The sequence below is a fragment of the Podarcis melisellensis genome, assembly GCF_964234715.1.
Source record: "Podarcis melisellensis genome assembly, chromosome: 18".
NCBI lineage: Eukaryota > Metazoa > Chordata > Lepidosauria > Squamata > Lacertidae > Podarcis > Podarcis melisellensis.
The window spans coordinates 790,798-806,352 of NC_138536.1; the positions used below are offsets into that span (position 1 = coordinate 790,798).

Below are 15,555 nucleotides of genomic sequence, written 5' to 3' on the forward strand. Positions count from 1 at the left end.
CCCGGGACCAAAGGCCCTGCCTTCTGCCCCCCCCCAGCCGCTGCCTCCTGAGCACGTGCAGAGCGACTGCCCCAGGGCACAGAGGGTAGGGTGCACTTTCCCTACAACGCTGCCAGCAGGTGTGGGGCGAAGGTCGTCAAATCGATGATAAGAGCAGGAGGTGTGTTGTCACTCCCAAAGCAGGGTGGATAAAAATCCATGATTATATATATATATATATATATATATATATATATGCAGAGTATTATTATTTACTTAAATCAGATTTTTAAAATATAAATCGGATTTTTAAAACATTTAAACCGGATTCTTTTCTTGCTGGTATAATCTTCCTATTTACAAGCAGACGAAGGTTTCATTTTTGGAACAATAAATTTCCAGAGCAGTTTTTACAGTTATATATTAAAAAAATGACTGATTTGGTTACACATGGAAAGATAATTGTCGAAATTATGGTGAGGTTTAATCAGTTGACTGTTTCTGTTGGGGCAACTTTTCTGCTGTGCTTGATTGAAAGGAGAAAAATAACCATTTCCTTAATAACAATTTAAACAATTCATTTAACTAAAACAATAACGTTATAGCATATGTATCCATGTTTGCTAACTGATGTGGTTAAACGATTTTCTAAAAAAAAAAAGCTTAGACTGAGTTTTAGCACACATGAAAAACTTAAAGCCAAATCCTTATTTCCTGATGAATAGCCTTTTGGACTATAACGTAACTTAAACAGAAAATCTTTAGAAAGGTGTTTCCTCCAAAAGCATTTTATTTTAAAAAATCCGATTGAAATTTTAAAAATCCATTTTTTAAAAAATCAATTTTTATCCACCCAATTCTATTACGTATTCTCTGTTTAAGAATTGCGACGCTCGGAGCTTCTCTTATCGCAAGATTACAGGATCGGGACCATTGAAAGGCTTGTTTGGCCTCTGTGATATTGATGGACTCTCAAATTTTGCTCCTACAAAACTGATTTATTTTATCGCTTGCCTCTCCATCATAGATTCTCTGTTGAAGAACGGTCAAACGATACAGGATATATATATTTTGTTAGCCCTGTGTTATTGCTTAAAGTGCGACAGAAAAAAACCCCGTCCTCTTCCTCCCTCCCCAAGGAAGGAGCGAAATTGTCTGAAATGTCAGGAGCGATTTCCTCGCTTTGCCAGGTTGGGGTTCGGACAGCTGAGCGGGCGCAAAGAAGGCAGCCTGGGGGGGCTGCCAAGGACTATCAGGGTCAAAGGATGTCCTCAGCGTCACCCCAGATTCCTGCTACACACAGACACACAAGGCACCCTTGGGCAGTGGCATAGCGTGGGTTGTCAGCACCCGGGGCAAGGCAAGTAATTTGCACCCCCTAACCCGTGGATTTGCGCCCCCTAACCCTAACCCCCAGATGTTGCGCCCGGTGCGGCCGGCCCCCCCTGCACCCCCCACGCTACGCCACTGCCCTTGGGTGCTGGCAGTGGGGGGCTCTCAAGGAATCGGGGACAAGGGGGCGACTTCGCCACAGCCCCCTCCCCAAAGACCCAGACAGCTCACCGAACCGTAGAAGCAGCGCCGGATTTACGTATAAGCCAAACAAGCGATAGTTTAGGGCCCCACAAAAATTGAAAGGGGAAAAAGTAGCTAGAAGAACATTTCCAAAATATTTTCTCTCTCTTTCTTTCTTTCTTTCTTTCTTTCTTTCTTTCTTTCTTTCTTTCTTTTATGCCAGTGCCGGATTTATGTATAAGCTAAAAAAGCGATAGCTTAGGGCCACACTCTCTTGGGGGCCTAAAAAAAAAAAAATTAAAGGAAAAAACACACTGGATGTACATTTCCAAAATATTATATGTCTACCTACCTACCTACCTACCTACCTACCTATCTATTTATTTATGCCCGTGCCGGATTTATGTATAAGCTGGACAGGCTATAGTTTAGGGCCCCACTCTCTTGGGGGCCTAAAAAAAAATTAAAGGAAAAAACACACTGGATTTACATTTCCAAAATATTATATGTCTGTCTATCTATCATCTATCTATCTATCTATCTATCTATCTATCTATCTATCTATCTATCTAATCTACCTATCTACCTATGACAGTGCCAGATTTACGTATAAGCTAAACAGGCTATAGTTTAGGGCCCCACTCTCTTGCGGCCCCCCCCCAAAAAAAATTAAAGGGGAAAAATAACTGGAAGTAAATTTGCAAAATATTATCTATCTATCATCTATCTATCTACAGTATCTATCTACAGTATCTATCTATCTATCTATCTATCTATCTATCTATCTATCTATCTATCATCTATCTATCTATCTATCATCTATCTATCTATCTATCCAGTGGCGTAGCGTGGGTTGTCAGCACCCAGGGCACGGCAAGTAATTTGTGCCCCCTAACCCGTGGATTTGCGCCCCCTAACCCCCAGATGTTGCGCCTGGTGCGGCTGGCCCCCCCTGCACCCCCACGCTACGCCACTGTATCTGTCTGTCTGTCTGTCTGTCTGTCTATCTATCTATCTATCTATCTATCTATCTATCTATCTATGCCAGTACCAGATTTACGTATAAGCTAAACAGGCTATAGCTTAGGCTCCAGGGGTCAACAGACATTTTCATCAGGGGGCCGGTCCACCGTCCCTCAGACCTTGTGGGGGGCCGGGCTATATATTGAAATAAATAAATGAATGGATGGATGCCTATGCCCCACAAGTAACCCAGAGATGCATTTTAAATCAAAGGACACATTCTACTCATGTCAAAACACGCTGATTCCCGGACCGTCCGTGGGCCAGATTGAGAAGGCGATTGGGCCGCATCCGGCCCCCGGGCCTTACATTTGCCTCTCCATGGGCTAGATGACCCTGGCTTCCCTTCTAAACTTGACGATTCTAGGACTTCAAGTTGGAAAGGGCCCCCCGAAGGTCATCCAGCCCTACCCTCCGTCTATCAGGAATCTCAACACCACCCAGTCGGAAACCATACTGTGCCCTGATTAGCTAGTCCTGGTCGGAATCTCCTTTATTGTCGCTTGAAGCCACGGGTTCCATGATTAGTATAATTTTATTTTTTTAAAAATCAGGGCCAGGGACAATATGGAGAGGACTTTTGCCCAAGGCGGTTCAGTCGCTTGCAAGGTTGTCTGTGTAACACACACACACACAAACACAGCCAAGGGGGGTGGACACACTAGATGGGGAGAGCAATTGGCACAGCCTGTTTCCTCCGCCGTAGCTCACCAGTGGCCTCTGGTGGCCGGTTTGGGGAAAAGGCCCAGCTGACTTCTCCCTAACGCCAATTCTCCCACCTTTCCGGACTTGAGATGATATAAAATGGCTTGGGGAAAATGTTTCAAAAATCACATTTGTTACAAAGCCAGTTTTTTTTTAGGAATTGAAGGTGCAGAGATACCGAAGGAACCGAAAAGACTGTTTTCGCTACAGCAGCTGGAAAGATGATAAGATAACCTACGAGGGCAGACAAAATTATTGGACTATGCAAGAAATGGCAAGGGAAAATCAGGAGCATCAAAACCCAACAGAGAATGGAAGAAATAAGGGCCAGATTGAGGTTCAATGCGGCCCTCGGCTCCTGAAGGTAAATGGGGCCTTTTATATGTCCAGCTGTCCTTCCTCTACAACAAATTGTCGCTGTTTTTTTGTGTTATGCTAGATGGTCATTGATGGACCATATAGGTATCTCAAGCCATTTGCACACCACAAAATATGTAATGGTTGAACTGAAATACAATTAAGAAGAGGTATATTAGTAGTGAAATAATTATGATGCTCTAACTTAAAGTGATTTTTTTAATTCGCAACAAACTGAATAATGCAAACACACTGGCGTTTGGCAAGAACAAAAGTTCCTTTAGAAGCACAATAGACAAAGACTCCTAGTCTGTAGAAGCTTGCTATAACAAGAAATAATCAGAGGTGTGAATATGTGATGCAAACTACTAATAATGATAAATAGCAGACTGTCGGCACCCTATATATATAGAAAGGAGCAAAGCAGGGATATTTTAGGGAGCAGGCGGGGGGCATGACTTACACCCGAGGAGCCGACACAACACAAAACACGGTTGCTGTGTGTAGGTTTTATTTCATTTGATTTTTATCTTATATTTTGGAAATGGGTACATCCAGTTGTTTTTTTCCTTTAATTTTTTGGGAGAATGGGGCACTAAGCTAGAGATTGTTGAGCTTATACGTATATCCAGCACTGGCATAAATAGATAGATAGATAGATAGATAGATAGATAGATAGATAGATAGATGATAGATAGATAGATAGATAGATAGATAGATAGATAGATAGATAGATAGCTGGATAGATGATAGATAGAGATAGATGAATAGACAGACAGACAGACAGACAGACAGATATAGATAGATAGATAGATGATAGATGATAGATTAGATAGATAGATAGATAGATAGATAGATAGATAGATAGACAGATAGACAGATAGACAGATAGACAGATAGATGATAGATAATATTTTGGAAATGGGTACATTCAGTTGTTTTTTCCCTTTAATTTTTTTTGGGGCCCCCAAGAGAGTGGGGCCCTAAACTAGAGCTTGTTTAGCTTAAACATAAATCCAGCATTTGAACGAATAGAGATTTTATTTGAAAGAACACTTGAACTCTTCGACAGGCTTGAAACAGCTCCTGCCACAATACATAAGACTTTGAATTTAACGGAGGACTGTAGACTAGATGGACTTATCATATGGAGTTGGAAAACTTTCTTAAGGACTCCACGGAGGGGAGGAGGGAAGTCTCGAGATTCAGAAGAATTGAGCGCAAAATTATAATATTTGCAGGAACATTATTCCTCGTGAAATCAAATAGAAAACTTTTTAAACAGGAGCGCTGCCTCTGGATCAGGAAAAAGGGGTCCTCATCTAGTTCGGTGTGCCGTCCTTGCAATAGAATCTAGAAATCAAGGTAGACTGCCATTGCTCCCGGAGGCTCCATATGGACATAAGGAAGTCCTGGGTGCTGGATCAGGTCCCTAAGCCCAGCCTCCTGCTCTCACCAGACACCCCAGATGGAAAGAAGCCCCCCTTTCCAAGCAGGAGGCGAGAGTAGAACCCTTTCCCACTTTCTAAGGTAGACTGGCTGCTCCATGGAGGCTCCATTGAGGAATCCTAAGAACCTAAAAGCACCCAAAGGGCGGCCTATTTAAGTCTTGCCTCATAACGCCAAAGTTGTGGGTTCGATCCCCGAATGAGACAGCTGCATATTCCTGCCTTGCAGCGGGTTGGGCTGGATGACCCCTGGGGGTCCCTTGTGACTCTATGGCTCTACAATTCCTGGCCAGCCAGACACCCCTTTCGGAAGGTCCGCAGGCAGGAACCGGGTGCGAGAGGCCTCTCCATTTCTGGGGCTTCTCAGGACCGCATGTATGCAGTTGCAATTCAAATTATCTGAGCTCAGTTGCAAATCCGGTTTGCTATCAAAACGTATAGGAGCGTGCATGGAAAAATAAAAATATTTCTACGTCCACAGGGGCGAGCCGCAAGCCTCTGACTGGAGAGGCTTATTCTGAGCCAGATATTTCCCCTGCCTAGTGATTTTGTCTCTCTCTTTCTGCAAAAATGCACCCAAAATTATTATATATAAGCATGTACACATAGAGAGATGCTCCCTCGAGGCGGCTTTTTCCTCCGCAGTGCACGCCACCCAGTTGCACAAATACACACACACACACACACACACAATCCCCTCTCCACGCCTCCTGCCCAAGCGAGCATCCCCGACAATTCGCTCAAGCCCCACCACGCCAGCATTGCCGACCCAGGCCGGCAGCAGCAGCAAGAAGTGCCGCTCTCCAAGGTCTCAGGTCAGAAGCAGCCGCTTCTCAGCGCTGCCTTGGGCGGCTGGGTCGTTCTGCACGCCCAGCAGCTGCTCTGCCAGGGAGCAACGCCCCTTCCCCACGAAAAACACGCGCACACGCCCCAAGCAGGATCCTCAGCAGGGAAGCACCTTCTGGATGCCGCGCAGCAGGTAGGTGGGATCAGACGCGCCCCCCCAGGCGGCTGCGGAGCTGGGGAGGGTCTTGGATCTCTCCTTTCCCCCCCAGAAAAAGAGGTGGGGGCTGCAGACCCCCCCAGTTTCTTCTGCGCGCCCCGCTTCAGCATCTCGACTCACCTGGAGCCCTCGGCGTCGGAGGATGTTCGGCTCGTCCATTGCGCTCCTTGCTGTTGCGCGTCAAGGAGGGTGCAAAGAGGATCCCGGCACTTGGAGGGGAGGGGAGAGGTTGTGGGGGGGGGGAAGAGAAGGAGGCGGAGGGTCCTCTTGGCTGGCATTGGTTGCCCGGGAATCAGCTGATCCCTCCTTGCAGAAAGGGGGGGGGGGCAGAGAGAGAGAGAGAGAGAGAGAGAGAGAGAGAGAGAGAGAGAGAGAGAGATTTCCCCAGATTCTGCAATAGCTCCAAGGGAGGGGAATGATAATCGCTCTATTTTCACGCAGACACGGGTTTGTTTGTTTTTTGCATGCACGCAAATGCCCGGACACGCCTTCTGCGCGCATTCACACGGGCACCTTGCAGAAAGGGCGGAGGGTAGAGAGAGAGATTTCCCCAGATTCTGCAATAGCTCCAAGGGAGGGGAATGACAATCGCTCTATTTTCACGCAGACACGGGTTTGTTTGTTTTTTGCATGCACGCAAATGCCCGGACACGCCTTCTGCGCGCATTCACACGGGCACCTTGCAGAAAGGGCGGAGGGTAGAGAGAGAGATTTCCCCAGATTCTGCAATAGCTCCAAGGGAGGGGAATGACAATCGCTCTATTTTCACGCAGGCACGGGTTTGTTTGTTTTTTGCATGCACGCAAATGCCCGGACACGCCTTTTGCGCACATTCACACGGGCACCTTGCAGAAAGGGCGGAGGGCAGAGAGAGAGATTCCCAGATTCTGCAATAGCTCTAAGGGGGTGGAAATGACATGCGCTCTTTTTCCACGCAGACCCGGTTTTTTGTTTTTGTTTTTTGCATGCACGCAAATGCCCCGGAAACGCATTCACACGCATTCACAACCAGAACCGAAACAGGCACGTGCAAAAAGGAGAGGCTGAGGACTCGAACCTTCTCCAGCGATTTGGCCGGCCTCTTAGGACGTGCCGTGGGAACCAAACTCCTAGGGGCAGAGGTCCCTTCGCCACCTAATAATAATAATAATAATAATAATAATAATAATAAAAATAAAAAAGAGGGAGCCCCCCCAAGTTGATGGACACTGACATTCAAATGGTGCTCTGTGCCATGTGATTATGTGAGGCGGGGCTTTTCTGCCCAACCACGCACCCCACCCACCCAATATTTCACAGAGTCGGAAGGGGGAACCCTGAGGGCATCCAATCGGAGCCCCTGCAAATGCAGAGATCTTCTGCCCAAGGCGGAACTCGAATCCAGCACCCTGGGAGTCCAATTAAAGAAGAATGAAGCGGCTACAGGAGGAGGAAGGAATGGGTGTGTGTTTGTAACAAGAGCGGGGAAAATCTGGGGGTTTTTTTAAAAAAAAGAAATTGTATTACATTTGGGCTGAATTGAGTCTTTTGACTGACGGACTGACATTTGGGCTGAATTGTAGTACCAATAAAAAAACAAAGAGAGTCACAATCCCTGTCAAAGGCTCCTATTTAAATTTGTTTTTAATTATTATTATTATTATTAAATAAAAGCTTAAAGGAAGCAGCTTCCCGGAGCCGCAGGTGAGGGCTGAGGGCAAGGTGGGGAGGGGGCGACTAAAGGGGATAGGTTGCCCCCCAGAAGGAACAGAATGTGCCCCCCACCCCATAAATAGTAAATTAAGGTCCCAAACGAGCCTCAAAGCAGGGGGCCTGGCCAAGGAAGGCCTCTTTCTTTCAGGGAGGGGGGGGACGCCCCCAGGCCTGGTGAGAGGAGAAAAAGGCCTCTTTGATCCTCCCGGGTGGGGGCCAGAGACAGGACAAACAGGCCCCCTTCGTGCCCTGCAGAGAGGAACAAAGAGCCCCAGTGATGCTCAAGGCCCCCCCCTCGCCGGGTGGGTGGGTGAGTCACCCGGGAGAGACATTGCCAGGCAGCACCCGATGGCCGGGGGGGGGGAAACAGCCCCCGGAAGGAAGGGAGGGAGGAAGGAAGGGGACAGGGTGTCCCAGCAGAGAGTCACCACTCCCCCCGCCTACCAGCACTGGACTCCAAGAAGGGGGGAGGGAGGCGGTGGGGGTCCCGGGAAGGGATGGGTGCTGCCAAGTGGGCGAGGGCACCTACTGGACTGACTTTAGCTTGCTTCTTCTTCCTTTTCTTCCTCTTCTTCTTCCTCTTCTTCTTCATCTTCATCCTCTTCCTCCTCTTCTTCCTCTTCATCCTCCTCCTCCTCTTCTTCTTCTTCTTCCTCTTCTTCCTCTTCTTCTTCTTCCTCTTCATCCTCCTCTTCTTCTTCTTCCTCCTCTTCTTCTTCTTAGACTCATAGAATCATAGAGTTGGAAGAGACCCCAAGGGCCATCGAGTCCAACCCCCTGCCAAGCAGGAAACACCACCAGAGCACTCCTGACATATGGTTGTCAAGCCTCTGCTTCAAGACCTCCAAAGAAGGAGACTCCACCACACTCCTGGGCAGCAAATTCCACTGTCGAACAGCTCTTACTGTCAGGAAGTTCTTCCTAATGTTTAGGTGGAATCTTCTTTCTTGTAGTTTGGATCCATTGCTCCGTGTCCGCTTCTCTGGAGCAGCAGAAAACAACCTTTCTCCCTCCTCTATGTGACATCCTTTTATATCTTTGAACATGGCTATCATATCACCCCTTAACCTCCTCTTCTCCAGGCTAAACATGCCCAGCTCCCTTAGCCGTTCCTCATAAGGCATCGTTTCCAGGCCTTTGACCATTTGGGTTGCCCTCCTCTGGACACGTTCCAGTTTGTCAGGGTCCTTCTTGAACTGTGGTGCCCAGAACTGGACACAGTACTCTTCCTCTTCTTCTTCTTCTTCTTCTTCTTCTTCTTCTTCTTCTTCTTCTTCTTCTTCTTCTTCTTCTTCTTCTTCTTCTTCCTCTTCCTCAATCCCTCCCAGCCGAGTAAGATTGTCTTCCATAAACACCGTCTTAACAGTGAGTCCATAAGTGACTGTGGAGGCCAATTCCGGACCCACACATCCTTCCACAGCGGGGACATTGTTTTCCAGAAGGCTTATACTCCATTTTTTTAGATTTACCTTGAGAGAGTCTTTGAACCTCTTTTGTTGACCACCAGCATTACGCTTTCCATTTTTAAGTTCGGAATAGGGTAGCTGCTTTGGAAGACGATCATCAGGCATCCACACAACATGACCAGTCCAACAAAGTTGATGTTGAAGATCATCACTTCAACACTGGTGATCTTTGCTTCTTCCAGTACACTGGCCTTAGTTCACCTGTCTTCCCAAGTGATATGTAAAATTTTCAGAGACCCCATTGATGGAATCTTCTGAGGAGATGAAGATGGTGTTTGTAAGTGGTCCATGTTTCAGAAATGTGCAGGAATGTTGGTTTAAAGTAGGGGTGCCCAAACCTTTTTCAAAGATTTGATGAAGTGAACATGTGTGAGGGCCAACCAAAGTTGTTGAACTTTCTTTAGGATTTTACCCCAGGACATATACATAGACTGCCACGGGGGCCGGATTAAATCGGACAGTGGGCCGGATTAGGCCCCCAAAACGGACTTTGGACATGCCTACTTTAAAGCATGGGTAGGCAAACGTGAGACCCGGGGGCCGGATCCGGCCCAATTGCCTTCTCAATCCAGCCTGTGCACAGTTCAGGAATCAGTGTGTTTTTCCATGAGTAGAATGTGTCCTTTTATTTAAAATGCATCTCTGGGTTATTTGTGGGGCATAGGAATTTGTTCATTATTTTTTTTCCAAAATATAGTCCGGCCCCCCCACATGGTCTGAGGGACAGTGGACCGGCCCCCTGCTGAAAAAGTTTGCCGACCCCTGGTTTAAAGACTTTCTCAAAGCAAATCTTTAAAAATGTAGTATAAACACTGACAACTGGGAAACACTGGCCTGCGAGCACTCCAGTTGGAAAACAGCCTTTCCCAAAGGTGTCCTGGGCTTTGAAGACACTCGAACTCAGGACAAGAGGGAGAAACGTGCTAAGAGGAAGGCACGCTTGGCAAACCCTCACTGGGATCAACTCCCACCAATGTCCCCACTGTGGAAGGACGTGGGGATCCAGAATTGGCCTCCACAGTCCCTTACGGACTCATTGTTAAAACTGTGTTTATGGAAGACAATCTTACTCGGCTACGAAGGATTGCCAAAGAAGAAGAAATTCAATAAAGAATGATGGTGGTGGTGGTGGTGGGCGATTCGAACCCTGCTCTCCCAGATCCTCATCCGGTGCTCTAACCACTGCACGGCACTGTCTCAGGGAGGCAGGAGCCGCCGCCCAGAAGAAGCTGAGGCCTGGATGCGAGGCAGATAACATTTCGAAGAGGGATGTGGTTTTCGCTCGGCGAGAGTTGGGGCGTCCGGCTCGGAGGAAGTCTCTCTCTTGCTTCGTACGAGAAGGTAGGAGTTGAGTCGATTCCTTTCCTGCGTTCTGTTTTCGACTTTCTCGAGAGGAGAGGAGCACCGGGGGAGAACAGCCACCCAGGTACCCTTCTTCCCCCCCCCCCCCGAAAAAGGAACACGATCTCTTTGCTTTTGTGGAAAGACGCTGCCTTTTTCCCTTTTAAAAATAAATGCTTGGTATACGTGGCTGTAAGTCCTAGTGGTTCATTCAAGCCTCAAGCTTCAAGCGCAGTCTATCCAGTCTATCCAAACCTGGGCTGGAGGAATCAGCCAGAGCCGATCTTCTGTTATTAGTATAATTTTATTTTTAAAATCAGGGCCAGGGGGGATACGACCAGGTATATATGACACACAAACTTGTATCTCTCCACCCACTATAAAAAGGCTTCTGGTTTTTTCACAAAAGTATTTTTAAACATTTTCTTTAGCTCATTATACATACCATTTCCCAGAAAGCCTTTGCCTTCCCTTACTTTACAATCCCAATACTCCCTGCTTCTTGTCTTGTACTAAATATTTGTATGGTGCTAAATACTGAAAAATTTTAATCTGGAAAACCAAACGAATAAATCGATATATACCGTATTTTCCCGTGTATAGCACACACACACACACCTGGTGTATAAGACCAGCAGGGGACTCAAAATTAAGGAAACGGGGAGGAAATCCCCCAAAGTTGTTGAGCTGTTCTTGGGCAGGATTGCCCCCTGAAATCGCTCACCCGCCACACCGACAACGCCACTCGCACGTGTCTCAAAAGCCTGCTGTCCTCACCCCCAACTTTTGACATGGTAGTTGCATAAAAACACCTAGTCTTATACACAGAAAAGTACGGTATATATATTTAAATCCAGGTTCCCCCTCTCCCCTCGAGCTCTAAGATTGTCTGTGCCCCCTCCTTGAACGAAAACCACACCACAGAGCTTTCTTTCATTTTTCGTTTTTCTTTCCCCTTGCCCCGCTTGCGGGTTTCCCAGAAGCCCCTGGCCCGGCCCTTGCGGGAAAAACTCATTTCTGCACCGCCTCAGGCGCCACTTTTGCAGCGTCGGCGCAATCTGGGTGCTGGGGGGGGGGAGAGAGAGAGGTGAGATCTGGAAAGGAAAGTGAAACAGAGGAGGGGGACTCCAAAAAGCAAGGCTTCTCCATCCCTAAAGTGACTTTGGGTTCCCCTTGCAGGAGAGGCTGCCGATCAGAGCCCTGCATCTGTGTCAGGCCCCCTGGAGAGATGCTGCACCCAAGGGCCCTTTGGAGAGGAAGGGGCCCCCCCAAGCACCCATGGCTGGTGGCCGTGGCCCTGTGGTTCGCTGTGGCGTGGGGGTCAGGCGGTAAGTTATCATCCCTGCCCAGGAAGACACGATAAGGTGTTTCCTGCCACAGTTTCTAAATCAGCGACGGCCAGAGAGGAGATTGGGATCGACCGGTAAATCTGTGGCTGATTTGCCAGAGAGACTGAAATCAGGGTTGCGGCGACCGTGAGATTTCCTCTCTCAGGACCTCTGGAAACGTTGGAGGGGATGGAATAGGACGTCTCTATTTTCAGGGGAGAAATGTTGGAGGGGATGGAATAGGATGTCCCTATTTTCAGGGGAGAAACGTTGGAGGGGATGGAATAGGACGTCCCTATTTTCAGGGGAGAAACGTTGGAGGGGATGGAATAGGACGTCCCTATTTTCAGGGGAGAAATGTTGGAGGGGATGGAATAGGACGTCCCTATTTTCAGAGGAGAAATGTTGGAGGGGATGGAATAGGACGTCCCTCTTTTCAGGGGAGAAAGGTTGGAGGGGACGGAATAGGACGTCCCTATTTTCAGAGGAGAAATGTTGGAGGGGATGGAATAGGACGTCCCTATTTTCAGAGGAGAAATGTTGGAGGGGATGGAATAGGACGTCCCTATTTTCAGAGGAGAAATGTTGGGGGGGATGGAATAGGACGTCCCTATTTTCAGAGGAGAAATGTTGGAGGGGATGGAATAGGACGTCCCTCTTTTCAGGGGAGAAAGGTTGGAGGGGACGGAATAGGACGTCCCTATTTTCAGAGGCCCCTTCATGGATCACTGCCTTGCCGTGGCGAAGGGGCTTGAAGAACTCAGAGAAGCTATGAACTATGCCGAGCAGGGCACCCAAGATGAACAGGTCATAGTGGAGAGTTTTGACCAAACGTGATCCACCTGGAGGAGGAACCGGCAAGCCACTCCAGTATCCCTGCCAAGAAAACTCCATGGACAAAGACAACAGGCATATAAAAGTTATGACGCTGGAAGATGAGCCCCTCAGGTCGGAAGGCGTCCAACATGCTACTGGGGAAGAGCGGAGGGCAAGTACAAGTAGATCCAGACCTGAGGAAGCGGCTGGGCCAAAGCCGAAAGGACGCTCAGTTGCGGATATGCCTGGAAGCGAAAGGAAAGTCCAATGCTGTAAAGAAAAATATTGCATAGGAACCTGGAATGTAAGAACCATGAACCTGGGTAAGTTGGAGGTGGTCAAAAATGAGATGGCAAGAATAAATATTGACATCCTGGGCATCAGTGAACTAAAATGGACGGGAATGGGTGAATTCAGTTCGGATGACCATCATATCTACTACTGTGGGCAAGAAACCCGTAAAAGAAATGGAGTGGCCCTCATAGTCAACAAAAGAGTGGCGAAGGCTGTACTGGGATGCAATCTCAAAAATGATAGAATGATCTCGATACGAATCCAAGGCAGACCTTTTAACATCACAGTAATCCAAGTTTATGCACCAACTACTGGTGCTGAAGAAACTGAAATTGACCAATTCTATGAAGACTTACAACACCTTATAGAAGTGACACCAAAGAAGGATGTTCTTCTCATCATAGGGGATTGGAATGCTAAAGTAGGGAGTCAAGAGATAAAAGGAACAACTGGCAAGTTTGGCCTTGGAGATCAAAACGAAGCAGGGCAAAGGCTAATAGAGTTCTGTCAAGAGAACAAGCTGGTCATCACAAACACGCTTTTCCAACAACACAAGAGACGACTCTACACATGGACATCACCAGATGGGCAGCATCGAAATCAGATTGATTATATTCTCTGCAGCCAAAGATGGAGAAGCTCTATACAGTCAGCAAAAACAAGACCTGGAGCTGACTGTGGCTCAGATCATCAGCTTCTTATAGCAAAATTCAAGCTTAAACTGAAGAAAGTAGGAAAAACCACTGGGCCGGTAAGATACAATCTAAGTCAAATCCCTTATGAATACACAGTGGAAGTGAGGAACAGGTTTAAGGATTTAGATTTGGTGGACAGAGTGCCTGAAGAACTATGGATGGAGGCTCGTAACATTATACAGGAGGCAGCAACGAAAACCATCCCAATGAAAAGGAAATGCAAGAAAGCAAAGTGGCTGTCCAATGAGGCCTTACAAATAGCGGGGGAGAGAAGGCAAGCAAAATGTGAGGGAGATGGTGAAAGATACAGGAAATTGAATGCAGATTTCCAAAGAATTGCAAGGAGAGACAAGAAGACCTTCTTAAACGAGCAATGCAAAGAAATAGAGGAAAGCAATAGAATGGGAAGAACCAGAGATCTGTTCAAGAAAATTGGAGATATGAAAGGAACATTTCGTACAAAGATTTCCATAATAAAGGACAAAAGTGGAAAGGACCTAACAGAAGCAGAAGACATCAAGAAGAGGTGGCAAGAATACACAGAGGAATTATACCAGAAAGAAATGGATGTCCCGTATACCCCAGGTAGTGTGGTTGCTGACCTTGAGCCAGACATCCTGGAGAGTGAAGTCAAATGGGCCTTAGAAAGCACTGCAAATAACAAGGCCAGTGGAAGTGACGGTATTCCAGCTGAACTATTTAAAATTTTAAAAGATGATGCTGTTAAGGTGCTACACTCAATATGCCAGCAAGTTTGGAAAACTCAGCAGTGGCCAGAAGATTGGAGAAGATCAGTCTACATCCCAATCCCAAAGAAGGGCAGTGCCAAAGAATGCTCCAACTACCGCACAATTGCACTCATTTCACACGCTAGCAAGGTTATGCTTAAAATTCTACAAGGCAGGCTCAAGCAGTATGTGGACCGAGAACTCCCAGAAGTGCAAGCTGGATTTAGAAGAGGCAGAGGAACCAGAGACCAAATTGCAAACATGTGCTGGATTATGGAGAAAGCTAGAGAGTTCCAGAAAGACATCTACTTCTGCTTCATTGACTATGCAAAAGCCTTTGACTGTGTCGACCACGGCAAACTATGGCAAGTTCTTAAAGAAATGGGAATGCCAGATCACCTCATCTGTCTCCTGAGAAATCTCTATGTGGGACAAGAAGCTACAGTTAGAACTGGATATGGAACAACTGATTGGTTCAAAATTGGGAAAGGAGTACAACAAGGCTGTATTTTGTCTCCCTGCTTATTTAACTTATATGCAGAATTCATCATGCGAAAGGCCGGGCTGGATGAATCCCTAGCCGGAATTAAGATTGCCGGAAGAAATATCAACAACCTCAGATATGCAGATGACACAACCTTGATGGCAGAAAGTGAGGAGGAAATAAAGAACCTTTTAATGAGGGTGAAAGAGGAGAGTGCAAAATATGGTCTGAAGCTCATCATCAAAAAAACGAAGATCATGGCCACTGGTCCCATCACCTCCTGGCAAATAGAAGGGGAAGAAATGGAGGTAGTGAGAGATTTTACTTTCTTGGGCTCAATGATCACTGCAGATGGTGACAGCAGCCACGAAATTAAAAGACGCCTGCTTCTTGGGAGAAGGGCAATGACAGGCCTAGACAGCATCTTGAGAAGTAGAGACATCACCTTGCCAACAAAGGTTCGTATAGTTAAAGCTATGGTTTTCCCAGTAGTGATGTATGGAAGTGAGAGCTGGACCATAAAGAAGGCTGATCGCCGAAGAATTGATGCTTTTGAATTATGGTGCTGGAGGAGACTCTTGAGAGTCCCATGGACTGCAAGAAGATCCAACCTCTCCATACTGAAGGAAATCAAACCTGAGTGCTCACTGGAAGGACAGATTGTGAAGCTGAGGCTCCAGT

The 15,555-nt window shown here is 47.0% G+C and overlaps 2 protein-coding genes across 7 annotated transcripts in view; one reads left to right on the plus strand and one right to left on the minus strand.

The window, feature by feature from the left end:
* Positions 1 to 6,252, minus strand: part of MAST3 (microtubule associated serine/threonine kinase 3) — a 59,363-nt gene extending 53,111 nt beyond the window's left edge. For all 4 annotated transcript variants that reach the window (XM_081895376.1, XM_081895374.1, XM_081895372.1 and 1 more), the window contains exon 1: positions 6,151 to 6,252. In XM_081895376.1, the coding sequence (XP_081751502.1) occupies positions 6,151 to 6,189 (39 nt within the window). In that variant the 5' untranslated portion in view covers positions 6,190 to 6,252. The remainder of the gene's footprint in view (positions 1 to 6,150) is intronic.
* Positions 6,253 to 7,429: 1,177 nt separating this feature from the next.
* The window catches only part of IL12RB1 (interleukin 12 receptor subunit beta 1), a 32,339-nt gene continuing 24,213 nt past the window's right edge, over positions 7,430 to 15,555 (plus strand). The window contains exons 1-3 of one of the 3 annotated variants that reach the window (XM_081895551.1): positions 7,430 to 7,473; positions 10,390 to 10,614; positions 11,709 to 11,857. In XM_081895551.1, the coding sequence (XP_081751677.1) occupies positions 11,758 to 11,857 (100 nt within the window). In that variant the 5' untranslated portion in view covers positions 7,430 to 7,473; positions 10,390 to 10,614; positions 11,709 to 11,757. Of the gene's footprint in view, positions 7,474 to 10,027; positions 10,615 to 11,708; positions 11,858 to 15,555 lie in introns of those variants that run through there. The other 2 variants (XM_081895552.1, XM_081895553.1) reach the window with 2 other exon arrangements.